The sequence below is a fragment of the Coturnix japonica genome, unplaced genomic scaffold (genome assembly GCF_054131305.1).
Source record: "Coturnix japonica strain WE unplaced genomic scaffold, WE-NBRP24 Scf040, whole genome shotgun sequence".
Lineage (NCBI taxonomy): Eukaryota > Metazoa > Chordata > Aves > Galliformes > Phasianidae > Coturnix > Coturnix japonica.
In genome coordinates, this window is record NW_028188943.1 from 5,520,962 (window position 1) to 5,533,273 (window position 12,312).

The 12,312-nt window shown below is 40.1% G+C and overlaps 1 protein-coding gene and 1 long non-coding RNA gene across 2 annotated transcripts; one reads left to right on the forward strand and one right to left on the reverse strand.

The window, feature by feature from the left end:
* Positions 1 to 385: 385 nt before the first annotated feature.
* LOC146753106 (cytosolic carboxypeptidase 4-like) lies at positions 386 to 8,395 on the reverse strand. Its single transcript, XM_085531094.1, has 4 exons — positions 8,392 to 8,395; positions 8,244 to 8,350; positions 3,754 to 3,885; positions 386 to 616 (listed from the first exon to the last, which is right to left on the reverse strand). The coding sequence occupies exons 1-4, from the start codon at positions 8,393 to 8,395 to the stop codon at positions 386 to 388; spliced, it is 474 nt and encodes a 157-aa protein (XP_085387220.1).
* Positions 8,396 to 8,415: 20 nt separating this feature from the next.
* On the forward strand, positions 8,416 to 10,922 carry LOC146753107 (uncharacterized). The gene is made up of 2 exons (XR_014940261.1): positions 8,416 to 8,531; positions 10,768 to 10,922. It is a non-coding gene; the product is annotated as an uncharacterized LOC146753107 (long non-coding RNA).
* The last annotated feature ends 1,390 nt before the right edge of the window (positions 10,923 to 12,312 follow it).

Consider the following 12,312-nt stretch of genomic DNA (forward strand, 5'->3'; position numbering starts at 1 on the left):
CAGAATTCTCAGTGCAGGCTCTTAAGTTTAGCCAAGCAAATGCCCAGATAGACTGCAACAGGAAGTGTACGACTCCTAATATTCATGTTAATTACCTCAGATCTACTGTGAATACCATTATAAAGACACAGTCTGTATCATCTCAAAAACACTCTCTCATTCAGCTCAATATTTTTGGCATTAGACTGGAATTTCTTTTTATTTCACTGTCAAATGAAACCTCGTAGCAAGGAACCTACTTCCCTGGCATGGAAGATTAAAAGTGAAGGATCGTGGAAGGATTTAACTGAGAAGAAACTCAGTAGAATGGCTACACTTATATTATAGAAGGAAGCTGGCAATACCAAACAGCATAAAAACAGCACTCTCTATTCTCCCAAGCTCATTAGACACACATTAGAAGGAGTGTGTCATGTAGTTCTTTGGAAGAGGTACTTTCTTTGTAGAGACCATGGCTGCAGCCGCAGTACGTGCTCTCCATGGTGTAGCTCCTCAGCACACCCATTTCTTGCCATACCACCACCCGGGCTGTTGACTCGCGGGACTTTTCTACAAGGAAGCTGCAGCTGTTCATGACAAATGCAGGGGCCACTTTGTCCAGGATTTTAGGAAGAGTCTATAAGAAAGTATCAGCAATGAGAAAATGAATCAAACAGATGTACATGCATTTATATCACAAATACATCTACAAGAGGCCTATGCTGTTTAAAGCGCGTATCACCAAACTACCTGTAGAAACTGTCACTGTGATAGTTCCAGTTAGTGCCAAACTGGACTCATCTTCATCCCAAGTGAAATCTTCATATTCTAATGTTTTGTTGTGTTTGTTTGTTTTTTTGTCCCCAGTCACAGACAAAAATGCTGTAAGTACATTTGGTACATCCCATCCAAAATGATGTCTTTGCACATCCTATAGTTTTGGACTGCTGAAGTCACTTATGAAGCTTTATTTTTTAAGCTGCTTCAACATTAACTACATTTTCCTGTTCTGCCTAGAGGGCTGCAGTCATAGCTCAGCACACAATGTTTCCATTCTTTCCTTTCCAGCTCCTCCTCACAATTTGACAAGGGATTCAGCTATAGGAGGAATTTTGTTTGAACACAGCACACAGCAAAGAAGGGGAATGCATAATCCCACTGAAGGTCACAGATAATTATAGGAAAATAGAGCTTAGCATTTAACTATCTTGCATTGTGAAATAAACCAAACTATTCTCATCTGGGATCAAATGGTACATTGAATGCACTCTGTATAGAAAGCGGCAATAAAGAGTAAATATGAAAATTCAGTAAAATTACCTCTTAGCTCTGAGTGATTTTCTTATTCTAGAAATCATTTTTCTCAACAGCAGCCTATAAACACTGCTAATACACAGCGCTATCAAATATTTCTATCAGTGTGGATGCAACACTTCTTCATGCTAACTGTAAAAGTATATACTAGATAACTTAACACTAGGTGTACTCGGTGTAGAAATTGGGCATTTACATACAAAAGCACATATGTGCATATAAACCTTTGTGCTTGCATCCCAGTACATGCCCAAAGCCCAGTGAAGAGCTTGTAAAATAAGAACGTTCATTATTTCTTTGATGACAGCTTTCTTAAACTTCTGAATGGAATGGAATCATACAGAAGGAGTTTCTGCTCATTGCTAATGGCATTGACCCTCAAATTTCATTCAGTTTGGGCAGTGAAAGCCAACCAGCTAATTTCACTTTCCAATAACAATCAGTGAAACTGATTGATTCTAAGCAATTCTAGTTCCACTCTGTTGAGCTTTACATCACAGTTCTGTACAGGACTGCTTGGTTTCATCAAAATTGAGAAAATAACATTTAATAGCTGGTCTTCTCTTAAAGGATGACTGACGCAGAAGATAAAATCTTTGGCCTAAACTGTTCTGCAATATCCACTGCAAACATCATAATCATACATACCTCTGTAATAAGAAAGTAAATGTTATTTTCAGCATATCCAATCTATAGCTATGAATGGACCCTACCAGTTCTGTAAGGTACAGACATAAAGATCTATAAGGTCCATTCATCAGCAGAAAAAAACCTTGTGAACAGATAACTGGAACAAAGTGAGAGATTACATTTCAAACCTGAGACCAGCATGAGCCTAACTCTTAAGTCAAGATCTACAGTGTGCTATTAAGAACTACAGCATTCCTTTTCCTGGGAGAATACCGAACAGAGGAATCTTTAAAATTGATTACTTGCTCTGAACTAAACATCCACTGCTTCTGAATTGCCCTCAAAGTACAATTTGCTGCAAAATATTATGATTCCGAGCAACACATCCAGGTTTTCCTGGAGCTGGGTTAAAAATAAAGCACAGTCACCCAAACAATTATAATCCTGAACACAATCATGAGATCCAGCTAAACTGCGTGTGAAGGTTCAGATAGTTTTCATTCTGTCCTTATCTGAAACAGCACACAGATTTTTGTAAATATATGCTATGAAGTACCATAATCAGATCTCTAATCCAGTTTAGTTTTTAAAACAATTGAAATTATATGCATAATCAGTCTTCTATATTTGATTAAATAAAAACGCTGGCAGGTAACAGTAATGTCTCTGTAGTCAGGACTCATTTAGAAGCATTATCAAATCTGAATTTAATATTCCTTTCATTTTACCAGCTTTCACTGGATTTCACACTAATAGTTCTTTCCCCTCTGCTTTTCTCATTAATTACCTTTCAATTGTATTTCTGGGAGGGTGAAAACGCATCTTTTCAAAGGATTCTTTTATGACAACACATTACTTTAACCATGCTCCCTGTCTCTCATACAGCTGGATTTAGCATGCACAAAAACGGGGGTGCTGCCCATGTCCATAAACCTCCGTTCCCATTTGGTCAGAATGGAATTAGGATTCTTTACTGAGGTCCCTTCAGAGATTACTGTCAAAGGGGCCTGGAATGGTGATTAAAAGGAGAAATCCTGAAGTTGGGTTTTCCAATGTCAATGCTACGCATGTCATCTGAGGCCAAGTATTAGGAAGTAACAATGCCTCTTTCTCCCACGAATCAAGGGCTACAGCAAAGGCTGTTCAAAAATCACAATTTTCTTGAGGTATTTTGCTCATGTTTTTGGGAAGTAAATACATGGAGAGCAGGATCGTCCCCAATTACTCATGGGAGGAAGGAGAGAAACTTCCCATATTTTGCAATCACAAAGCCTTTCATCTAGGCCACTGCAGATTCTTGGACACCCTTGGAGGCTTGCTCTTGGTTTCTTCATTGCAGATTCAAGACAGGCACCAGATGCTGAAAGCAGCATTTGAATTCTGTTTGTGTAACAGTGAACTATCCTCAGCCTTTTCAAGCCCACTGATTTCAAATACAACAAGCGATGTTCTGACTGTAAGCACCCTTCCTGCTTTTCCTTGTGAAACAAGTGTTTCCACGGGGACTTCTCGTGAGTTGAGGGTGAGAGAAGCACATGTATACTTGGAACTTATAAAACACAAAAATACAACATTTCTATTAGTCAGCGGCAGTGACAACAAAACAGCATCTTAATGAAATGAATTAGAGATCCACCTATTGACAATATTCTCGCAGATATCTGGTGCATGAAGATAGTAGGAATCATTTAAACTTTTCTGGATCTCTACTCCTCTGCTGCAAGACAAGTTTGCACCTACCAACAGAACTTGTGATCTGACCTCATCTTAAAGAGGGATGTAGGTGCACATATATGCCAACAACTGTAGAAAGGAACAAAGCAGACCTACCCTGTAGCCAACATCTTCTGTGATAACTGCTGTGTCGACCACGCAACCTGCTTGCCACAAGGTCTCTTTGATACTGCAACCATAGAGGAACACATTCTTTTTCTGGGAGTGTCCATGGTAGTCACAGAACACCTAGGGAGGAAAGAAAGGCAAAATCTGTAATACTGAAGTAAGCTTTGTGGTTCTTCACAACAGACACTATAAATACTAGAGGATTGTATGTGAGGAATTACACCTTTGTCAGTGCTCTTCAGACAAACTCAGAGCAGAGCTCTGGGCCAAGCCTATAATCAGTGTCAAACTTTGTTAGTCAGCCGTACCTCGTTTTACCTATTGGAACTGACATGATCTCATGAATCCAGTGTCAACACCGGTGCATTTCTGTCCACAGCAGAAATAAACATGACATCTGTGCAAGATTCCATGCCAACCGAGGAACCTGAGAGTTCATGGTAACTTATGATACAACGGAGCAATTTGTTGGGCTCCTCTGACTTCTCAACTCTAGCATTAGCCTCAGGAGATTTTAAAACTGCACCTTTTGCCAGCAATTAATCACCTTGGCTTCTTTAAACACAAAAACTGTGCTACACAATGTTTAGGAAAATGTAATTGTGCAGTTGTGTAAAAATGTATTGTATGTGGTCAGATACTTACATGAATTCCTGGACATAAAGCACGGGACATTATCTTTGTCAGACAAATAATCTGATTCCACACAACGTAATGTATCTATTTAATCCATCTCTCATGTCAGCTATCATATAAACTAGGTAGAAGGTACATTCCAGGTTTTAATGGAAGTTTTGATTGCCTTCATAGGCACATATCAACTTTGATAAAAATGAAAATCACGATTTAATGACCCAAGAGGAAAATATTGACCCAAGTGTTAAATAATAATCAATCTCATTGCCCTCCGGAATATGAAGTCAATATAGACACTGCTGTTACATATATTCTCCATGTCTTTATCAGAAACATTCAGAAATCCAGCAGTGAAAAGACAAGGATTTCTAAAGAGAAGAAATTGGTTTGTTTTAAGGCAATATTCATTGCCGATTAGAAAGGAACATCGTGATATCATTTAAATAGTTTTCTGAGGCATCTATCAGAGACAAAGGGACAGGTGTCATAAGGTAGGGAAGCACTGTGGATCAATTAAAAAGATGAGGAAGAAAGATACATATTCTTATATAAACATAGACAGGAGGAGAGAAACAGATGGAATAGATCAACTTCTTCCACCAACTGTTAAGGCAAGTTTTACCCTAGTATGCTTGTTTAGTAGTTATACAGTAACTCAGTTTAGCTGCAGCCAGTCAGGAAGTTTAATTACCTAAGGAACTGAGCATTTAAATTCCTCCAGCTGCTCTGACAAGCTGCACGTTGATTGGAGATGCTAAGACACTCACACGCAGATTCATCCCACAAGTCCTAGTTAACAGGACTGCTATAGCCACAGAACATCCTGAGTTGGACAGGACCTGTAAAAGGATCACCCAGTCCAACACATGGGGCTTATGCAGTCCTACACTTCAAGCAACTGCCTGAAAAACAGGGAATTATCCCATAAAGCCCCCTTCTAAACAGCTGCATTTATTGGTTCTTTTAATGACAGGCATTTTTCCAGTTAGCGTTCCATCTATGCTTCCAGCAATACAGTCATAGATTAGTTTAACCACAGGTACCAACTAGAATTTACTCCTATGAATATCAAAGAAGGTTTTATAGCTGTGGTTCTATTTTGAGGCAGAGATCCCAGCTCAACCAGGTATCAATTACCTGCCAATTTACAGAATTACTAACATGCAAGATGCATATATTATTACCTAAAAGATTACTTATCAGAAACCACACAGGGATGATCAGCTGCTCAGATAGCTGTGCTGCCTGATAAGCAGGAGGTCCATAATTCTGCATCTCAAGAGTGAATCCTTAAGTGACAAGTCTGGAACAAGCCTTCCATATTAGTAAAGCATTGTAAAAGCCAGGCTCTGTAACACCACTATTTCATGCCATGGGATGAATCCATGACTGCCACCCACCTCCACAGCAGAGAAGTCAACACTACTGGAAATGTTTCCATTCCATTTGTGTATCATATATACCTACATTTTAATTAATTTTACTGAGCACTGCAGTTATTCTCAATGTTTATGACAAATCGTTTTGTTTTTGTTTTTACAATGCATTCTTCTGCTCTATTTTTATTCTACAGAGTAGCTCAAGCCTCACCACTCAGCCAAGACAAAACTGTATTTTATAGTTGCAGCACCCAATGAAGAACTTTCCTTGGGTTAAGCCTGGGCAACCACAAGATAAACTTGAGACCTACCCACCCCTTTTTTCTCTCTATCCTTCTTGTACAGCTGTGACACCAACACACAGTCAAATTCCAAGTCTGGTGTTCACTGGGGTATGACTCAAGACACACATGCAAATTTTTATCTATTTAAAGTAATGTGCCAGCACTGAGCACCACAAAGGTAAGGACTGCTTTCAAACTCAAAAACAATCCCCCTCATGACTCACAGAATCAGGAAGCTTTTAAAACAAAGGAAAAGCAAGACAGAAAATGGATGCAAATACTCTTTTTTTTCCTTAGTAGCTTCGTGAGAGGACCCAATCTCAGACTGCTGAGGTAGACACGTTTAGGATGCTTTGCTCACAAAAAGCTATGTACTTGCAGTCAGATTCTGTTTCCAACCTTGATAGAATATCTCAAAAAGCAAACACCGCTTTGTGTCTCCTGGTCCCTAACAGCATCTTCCTGTTCCCTCCAAAAGTAACTTGCTCTTTGCTGCAGCTTGATCCCTCTGTAAGAGCTACACTTTTCCTGTTGCATCCTGCAAGTGCACTGTCAACTGTAATTCACAAACTGCACATTTCCTCACCACGAATGCTCAAGGGGAAAAAGCAACATCTCTTTCCCCTTCAGTCCTAGCTGCTCCCAAGCTTAGCTCTCTGATACTCCCGCTGCTCTCAGTTGAAAAGAAACCACCCTCAGTGGAGAGTTGCAATACTACAGCGTATCCAGCCCCTTCTTTTACTAGGGTTTCCAAAACCAACAAGAGAAGCAAAAATAAATAAACAAATAAAGCACTTAGATGGCTGTTTTCTATGGCTGAAGTTACCAATTAAAATGGGTTTGGTTTGAAAGGCCGCTAACTTTAAAGTTATTTCCTTTTCACTTTCAAGAAGCTTTCCTTTCCTTTGAAGAAACTGCTTGCGCATCCCCAAGATAAATTAAACTAATTCACTCCACAGAAATCATTTGGCTATCAGTGAAATTGCCTTCATGGCATCTTGGCAGTGAGTGCAGGGCAGAAGAAATCCAGCTTCTTCTGGAGTTGGGAAAAGACATTTGCGAGCATGTATAAACCAAAATCAATGTACTCTTCAAAGGCAAAGAAAAAATCAGTTTACCACGTCTGACATACTGCCTGTGAGTGAGAGACATGATACGATCAATAGTCTTACTTCACTCAGCAAGATGAAAACTTCCACTGGGCGCATGTTCAACTTCATGCATCTGGATGTGACAGGGATGGTTATGATAAATTTAAATTAAAAAGGCCCAATACGATTAGCACAATAAAACAAAACTGATCAGATGTAGCTCAAAACCCAAAGAAAATGTAGGTGGAATAAACTCTCAGATACAAGCTGAACTTCCAGTAGATTCCTTGGAGTGCAGAGCTCGATGTCAGGGCTGTCATTTAGGCCAAAAATAGCATATTTCCACAAATATTCACTTAAAGAAACTCACAGACATTTTCACCTTGTCTGAGGATTTTCTCATCAAGACCAGAGTGAACAGTGCATCTTAGGACATTTCCTGCCTAACTGGGGCTATAAGAAGCCAACTTGCTGTTCCATCCACTTCCATTCTGTTCATCAACATTTGAAACCATCAGTGTTTTTTTTTTATCCTGAGGTCTCAGAACTATTCATTCTGTTGGGCATCAAGACCGAACAGATGGGGACAGATCCCAGACATATGCCAGTAGTATCACCCCTCATGAACTTCCGGTAGTTCCCCCAAAAAGTCATTTTCTTCTCACTGAAGCAGCAGAAAAGTTCAACCATTTTGAAAGCTAACTTGTGTTTCTCTGATTGCACAGATTGCTCCAGTTTGGGCTTTTGCATGATCCATTCAGACTATGTCTTCACAGAATTTCTCCTGTCATTGCCAGAAAGATAACAATAACTTACTAACAATATCTAGTTTAGCTGAAGTACTTTGAGGATACTAAGGAGCTGTAAGGAATTTGTATTCACTCTGCAGGTGCACGAAGACTCTGAAGTTTGGAGTTGGTTAGAAGATTCAGTAGATAACCCAAGACTTTCAAAAACACCCCACAATGATGAAAGTATAGCGGTATAGTATGCTTTCCACATCTCTAACCATAAAACAGGGCTGTTGACACAACTGCAATAATCCATCTGCGTGCAATAACCCATAGAAGATACAGGGAGTTACTCACCACAGGGGCCCGGTTGATGCTGCGCAGATAATACAAAAGACCTTTGGTGTGGTAAATTGTTGGATGGAGCTGAGAACTGGGAGTCAGCCACTGCCTGTTCAGATCATCTCCACTCAAGGAACAACGGTGGCTGAAATCACAAAGCAACACATCACAAACAAAAGTTGATTCCAAAGAGTTCCTGATTCTGGCAAGACCTGGCACAAAGATGGGGAATGCCAATTAAAACACAGATCAAAGACTTTTAACACTGGGTTGGAATGAATCAACAGTCGGTACATTTCAGAGGTGCGTACCACCATGCAGATTTTATCATCCCCTTTCCTTCCAGAATTCAGACAGTTACAGCCCTGAAAATAAATGCAGATTTTCCTTTACTTAAGTACATACACAATCAGGACCACTTACAAACAAAATTACCTTCGGAAACGCTCTAAATTCTGCGCTATCTACAAAACTCACCCAGCTTACGTGCACAGCAAAGACTTCTCAAAACCTCCACAGCAAATAAGTACATCCAACTCCTACTCATTCTAATTGAAGACAGGTGCTTGAATCTCTTCGACCAGCCTGAAATATGTATGCACTTAAATGAGATGAGCTGGATATCTCATTTAAGCTCCTCCGCTCATGAGAAATGTAGCTATCTGAAGCACATCAAGAAGATCTTGATGCATGCTACATCATTATGTGGAACAATTACCTAGATTCACTGCAAAGACTGGATAAAAAGCTAAATAAGGATCCTAGATTTGCACTGAGAAAGTGTTTTCATTAGTTGGATTGAAAATATTCTGCTCCTGACTCAGTGATCAGTGAAAAAATCTGCAGGATATTTGATTGTAAGGAGCAGCACATCATTGTACAATTTTGCAGAATCTGACTAATTTCCCTCATTAGTGATTGTGTGCACTGCAGAGCCTAATTATTGTAAGTACTGGAGAAATTTCTAGCTACAGAGTTACATCCAGCTTTGCTGTTCCAGCCTCCTAGTCACAGAATAAGTACAGATGTATTCCTGGGGACACAATCTGGCGGTCTGAAGATAGAATCTCGCATTGCAACTGGGGTGCATTGCATCCAGCGTTATCAGTGAGCCTTGCAAATAATGCTTGCAGAAAAAAGGTCTTAAGGCTGGAATACTTCAAAAAATACTAGATACAATGGAGAACTGGTTAAGAAAGGAAAACAAAGAAACAATAAAATCCACTAAAAATGTCATACGTTTCTAATGGAGAAAAACAAGGTCTCTGATGCCATCTTGGGGTTTCTGGCAACATCACAAGACTCATTCTGACTTTACTCTAGTTTCAGTGTTACCTGAATTCCCTTTTTTCCTCATAACCCACAGCTGCTACATTGCTCATTCTGAAAGCTGAAAAATATTGCCAGTAACAAAAGCATGAGAAGTCACTGAATGCTTCTACCAAATATTCTATGTAAAAACATGACCGTTTCTGTTATGTTACTTAATAGCCCTTCAGGCAAAGTTACCTGCAGGCTCACCTTTCCTGACCTGCAAGAGAACAGATGCTCAGCTGAGATTTACAAGTGTATTTCTGCCAAGAACTTGTGTGCATACACAGTTTCCTTCCAGCAGGCGTAACTCCATTCTAAAAGTCACTAAACAAAAAGCCAGTTTGTAAATATATATATAAATTATTTTTCTTTCTGAACACAAGAAGAAATTAGATGTTCTCTTAGAAAAGGAGGCAAGAAAAACTAATCGATCCTGTTGCATTGCAGTGTTTCTCATTGCAGCATTAGATTCTGCTATGGACTGTGGTCTGGAATGTAGGGCTGGTTCACAAGCACATCTTGTACACAGCATGCTGACATGTTCATAGGTCACAGTACCCTCACTCTTCAGTCTTTACTCTGCCCATGTTGCAATTTACCAATTCCATCATTCTGATACAAAAGGAGGTTCTTCCTAGAGGAGACTCTATGACAGTTCAATTGCCCCATGACATTCACAGGCTAATTTATAATGGAAGGAAGGTAAAATCTCACCAAGAAGGCAAGAACTGGGAGGCAGAGTTCAGTTTTGTCCTCCAGTGATTAGTATCTTCGCTCATTCGAATGACCTTTAGATATTAGCCCTCTGCCTGGCAGCCTGTAGCCATAGCTCTGAAGGAGATGCAGAACTTTAATTAAATTATGAGACACTGATTTTTCCAACCTCGCTCACTCCCTCTGACCATACTGTTATAGGCTGTTTATTTTTGGAGATCCCCACCAGCTCTGTTCCCTTGCTCCTTTCCTCCTTCTCTTCCTCTCCTAATAGCGATGACATACGCAGATAATGGTTTTGTCCGTTATGCTCTGCATCCAAGGGTGAAGGTAAAATATTAAGCTGATCTCAAGTGCTGATAGCAAATAAAGAGACTGGAAAGCTGAGACTGGCTTTCTACATTTGGCAAGATTTAATGAAATTCACTTCTCAAACCAAAGGCATTTCTCACAACGTAGTTCCAAGCTACTGTATTTGCTTTAAGTGCTTTATGTCTTCTCTCCTTTGCAGCATTAGTGAGACTACGTGACAGCCTGGATGGGACTCCCAGCAGCTCAAACCAAGTGATGAAAATGTTTGCCACAAGGAATTCCAATAGAGTAAAGGAAACCCCACCTCTACCTCTAAACAGATTACCCGTAATTAAATTGTATTTCTCTTGCTCACAAGTCTGATGCTTTGGATTGAACTTCTGTTATAGCTCTACCTCCTTTTCTACCTTTAAACAGTTCTTTGACGGGGGTCAGCATGTGGGACAGCTGTTAGCTGCCTCCTGGGGTACTGCTTGACTACCAGAGCACAGAAAAAAGGAAACTATTTGCTCCTTTGTTCTACATAAGAACTGAAGTGGCTCCATTAAACGTTCGGCCACAACCTTTGAGATACACGATCCATTAGTGCTACTGTAGAAAGGATCAGTTCCACAATTTGAAGTAGTTTGTGCAAATATCACACATCTCTCCCACCAATCAAGACCAAACACTTTTGACCTTCTCCTCCAAGCAGACTCTGGGGCTGTAACGTTTCTGTAAGTAGTTCTAGAATAACTCAGGAAAAGCCACAGAGCTGGTAGAAGATGGGACCCTCAAAGCATAACTAAGGTGTTCTAAAAACGTACGTAGCCAGAAAACACTGCCACAGTGATCCACAGCAAAGCACCCAGCACTCACAACTGTCTGAGGAAAGAAACGCTTGGGTTGTCTGCCTTTCAGATATACTAGTGCCATGCAGCCCTGGAAAATGAACAGAAAGTAGTCAAGCCCAAACCCTGAAGCAAAGATTTGATGGAACACGCTCAGCTCTCCTGTGACTGGCTGTGAGCAAAGAAAACTCAACCACAGGTGAATTTGTTGATGACTGTTGGTTTCAAATATCAGTACACATCATCAGTAATACTCCTGCACCTCTGCAAGCCGCACCTCTAAAGATGTATAAAGGCAGGTAATCATTCTGAACTGCAAATGGGAGAACTACTCTAAAAAAGCCAGATCCTTAACATCTCAAATTGATACACCACAGTCATAAAGATGAGGTTGAGTTTTCTCTTCTGAATACACAGGCAGTAAATGCACTTCTAAGAGAAGCATTAGACCTTGCTCTGAAGGCAGGGACACCTCACAGAGAGTTAATGAGAAAGAGGTTAAGTTGCTAAAGCACGGACCTATTCAGTTAAAAACAGAATGATATTTTAAGTCTGTTTGCAATTTTAAGACCTTGCTTTTAATCTTGTACCTCGAAGTCTGACATCAAGTTTTAATGAAGATTCATCCTCTTTTTTTCTCTCACCCTTAGGTCTGCTTGGTTTAAGAGCAAAGCAAAAGATCCCTGAGCGCCTCAGCTTCCAACTGTACTGAATTCTGAAATGTCTTTGGACTGGGAGACATGAACTAGTCCTAACCCAAGGCTGATATTGTCAACAGAACCCTTCAGTTGGCTGCTGTAAGACTGGTTCGATGCCCTGCATGGAAAGAAAAATGAGAGGGGAAAAAGAGAGAAGGGAACACATGGGGAGGAGAGGGGAAAAAAGAAAACAAACACCAAAAAACAAAACAAACC

Bases quoted from the DNA above. Each gene is read 5' to 3' on its own strand.
- LOC146753106 (XM_085531094.1), bottom strand. The intron at 3,886-8,243 runs GTGAGTAACTCC...TTTCCTCCCTAG, and splicing joins GCATCAACCGGGCCCCTGTG to GTGTTCTGTGACTACCATGG. The intron at 617-3,753 runs GTAGGTCTGCTT...ACTTTCTTATAG, and splicing joins CAGAAGATGTTGGCTACAGG to ACTCTTCCTAAAATCCTGGA.